Genomic DNA, 2309 nt, shown 5'->3' on the forward strand with positions numbered 1-2309 from the left:
ATGACAAGTTTAGTTAGGCGAGGATGACAACTTTAATACGCAAGCATGGCAACTTCATGCTTCAGTTTATTTTTGACATAAACTTACCATGTGTCACTGAAATTGGAATTGCCATTGAAAAACGTCAGCACTGGAGTGCCACACACCTTTTTTACCTGATGTATGACTTATCATTTGGGTCGTAATATACCGGCCGGGTTGATTTGCTTACCTGCCGACGCATATATGCAATCGATCATGCCTGCGTAGTCGCTACCAATGTTGGTGCCGCTGCCACCGCGTCACATATATCATCAACTTGCTTTGTGGTCACCACGTTCCCGGCCGGCCGGCAGCTGGTTTGACTCATCACAAACGTGCGCTCCAAACGGCCGGAATACACACATGCATGCCTGCGATTTCCCCCGTAATTGAGACTATAAATACGCATGCGGAACAGCAAGTTTTCCTCATCCCATCTTCCCTCGATCGAACAGGAGTATTGACCCGAGCAGAGGAAGATGGCCAAGCTTGCCCTTCTCGCCGTGCTCGCGCTGCTCGGTTCCGTGGCCAGTCAAGCATCCGGCTACGGCTACACCTATCCCAACCCCACTCCCATCATACCACCGCCCCCACCGGCTACTCCTCCGCCGAGCCCTTCCCCACCTCCACCGGCTACTCCTCCGCCCAGCCCTACCCCTGGCCCTACACCGGGCTATCCTAGCCCAACTCCCACCACGCCGGCCACGCCCCCACCGGTTTCTTCTCCGACGAGCCCTACCCCACCTCCACCGGCTACCCTCCCACCGAGCCCTACTCCTACCCCAGGCTATCCCACCACCAGTCCTACTCCCACCACGGCCTCGCCCCCACCGTCTTCTACCCCTACCCCGCCTCCACCTGCCACCGGGCTCAAGGTCGGCTACTACGATGACAAGTGCCCTGACGCGGAGAAGATCGTGCTGGACGCCGTGCGCAACGCCACCGCCGGCGTGAAGGCCGGGCTCATCCGCCTCTTCTTTCACGACTGCTTTGTCCAGGTACACATACATACATACGCAAGTGAAGTTTTAGAGATTGATATACGCCTAGTTGTGCACTCCACGACTGAGAAGCCAACTATGGTATCGTTGCATGCATGCATTTATGTTACTTGGGCGTGCTTTTCAGGGTTGCGATGCCTCTGTCCTGCTGAACAATGTCTCTGGCAAGCCTGAACCGGAGATGCTCGGTATCCCAAACTTGAGCCTGCGTGGCTTCGAAGTGATAGAGGCGGCCAAGAAGAAGATCGAGGAAAAATGTCCGGGTGTCGTCTCCTGCGCCGACATCGTTGCCTTCGCAGGCCGTGACGCCAGCAAGTTACTCAGCGGCTACAAAATAAACTTCAACATGCCGGCCGGCCGCTACGACGGATTGGTGTCCCTCAAAGACAAGACCCTCCCCAACCTGCCCCCACCCTTCGCCAACCTCACTACCCTCACACAAATGTTCGCCAAGAAGGGACTCAGCCAAACCGACATGGTTGCGCTTTCCGGCGCGCACAGCATCGGCCGCTCGCACTGCTCCTCCTTCCGCGACCGTCTCCAGCCACCGGCCAACGACAACTCCACCACGTCGATGGATGCCACTTACGCTGGGAAGCTGACCCAGGACTGCCCCGCCGGGAATGATCCCACGGTGCCGCAGGACTACAAGACCCCCGACGTGCTGGACAGCCAGTACTACAGGGACGTGATGGATCGCAAAGTGCTCTTCACCTCCGACGCGACGCTCATGACGTCACCAGAGACCAAGGAGCTGGTGGAAAAGTACACTTGGTGGTGGATCGGAGATTTCTTGTGGTACAGACATTTCGAGGATGCCATGGTGAAGATGGGCAATATCGAGGTGAAGAACAACACCAACGGCCAGATCAGGAAGAAGTGCGGGTTTGTCAACGAGCCCTACACCGGTTGATGATCTCTTGGACGGCAGAGACTGTTCAGTTCATGCTTTTTGAGTGTGCCTTCTGGTTTCCTTTCTAGTGTATTTTCCACTAAGCTTTTTCCTCGCTGGTTCATTTCATTCATTTGTGTTGTAATCCTTATTATGCCACTACTGTCAACTACCGGCAATACTTTATATTGAGAGTGATAAATCATTTTTTGTTTAGCATTATTTAGTATTGGGAATACTTTTTTTTGAAAACCCCACCATATATTAATTAATTTAGAATGTTAATACAATCATTCATTACAGCAGCTGCCACACATGCCGGAACACTATTAATAAGAATACCGTCAGACTTATTATTAAAACTAAACTTAGCTATCTCGTGGACCACTGTATTA

General features: G+C 53.0%; 1 protein-coding gene across 1 annotated transcript; it reads left to right on the forward strand.

Moving 5' to 3' along the window:
* The first annotated feature begins 454 nt into the window (after positions 1-454).
* On the forward strand, positions 455-2130 carry LOC123172224 (peroxidase 2). The gene is made up of 2 exons (XM_044589231.1): positions 455-1019; positions 1150-2130. The coding sequence occupies exons 1-2, from the start codon at positions 501-503 to the stop codon at positions 1933-1935; spliced, it is 1305 nt and encodes a 434-aa protein (XP_044445166.1). The 5' UTR covers positions 455-500; the 3' UTR covers positions 1936-2130.
* Positions 2131-2309: the final 179 nt, after the last annotated feature.

The sequence above is a fragment of the Triticum aestivum genome, unplaced genomic scaffold, assembly GCF_018294505.1.
Source record: "Triticum aestivum cultivar Chinese Spring unplaced genomic scaffold, IWGSC CS RefSeq v2.1 scaffold199846, whole genome shotgun sequence".
NCBI classification, from domain to species: Eukaryota; Viridiplantae; Streptophyta; class Magnoliopsida; order Poales; family Poaceae; genus Triticum; species Triticum aestivum.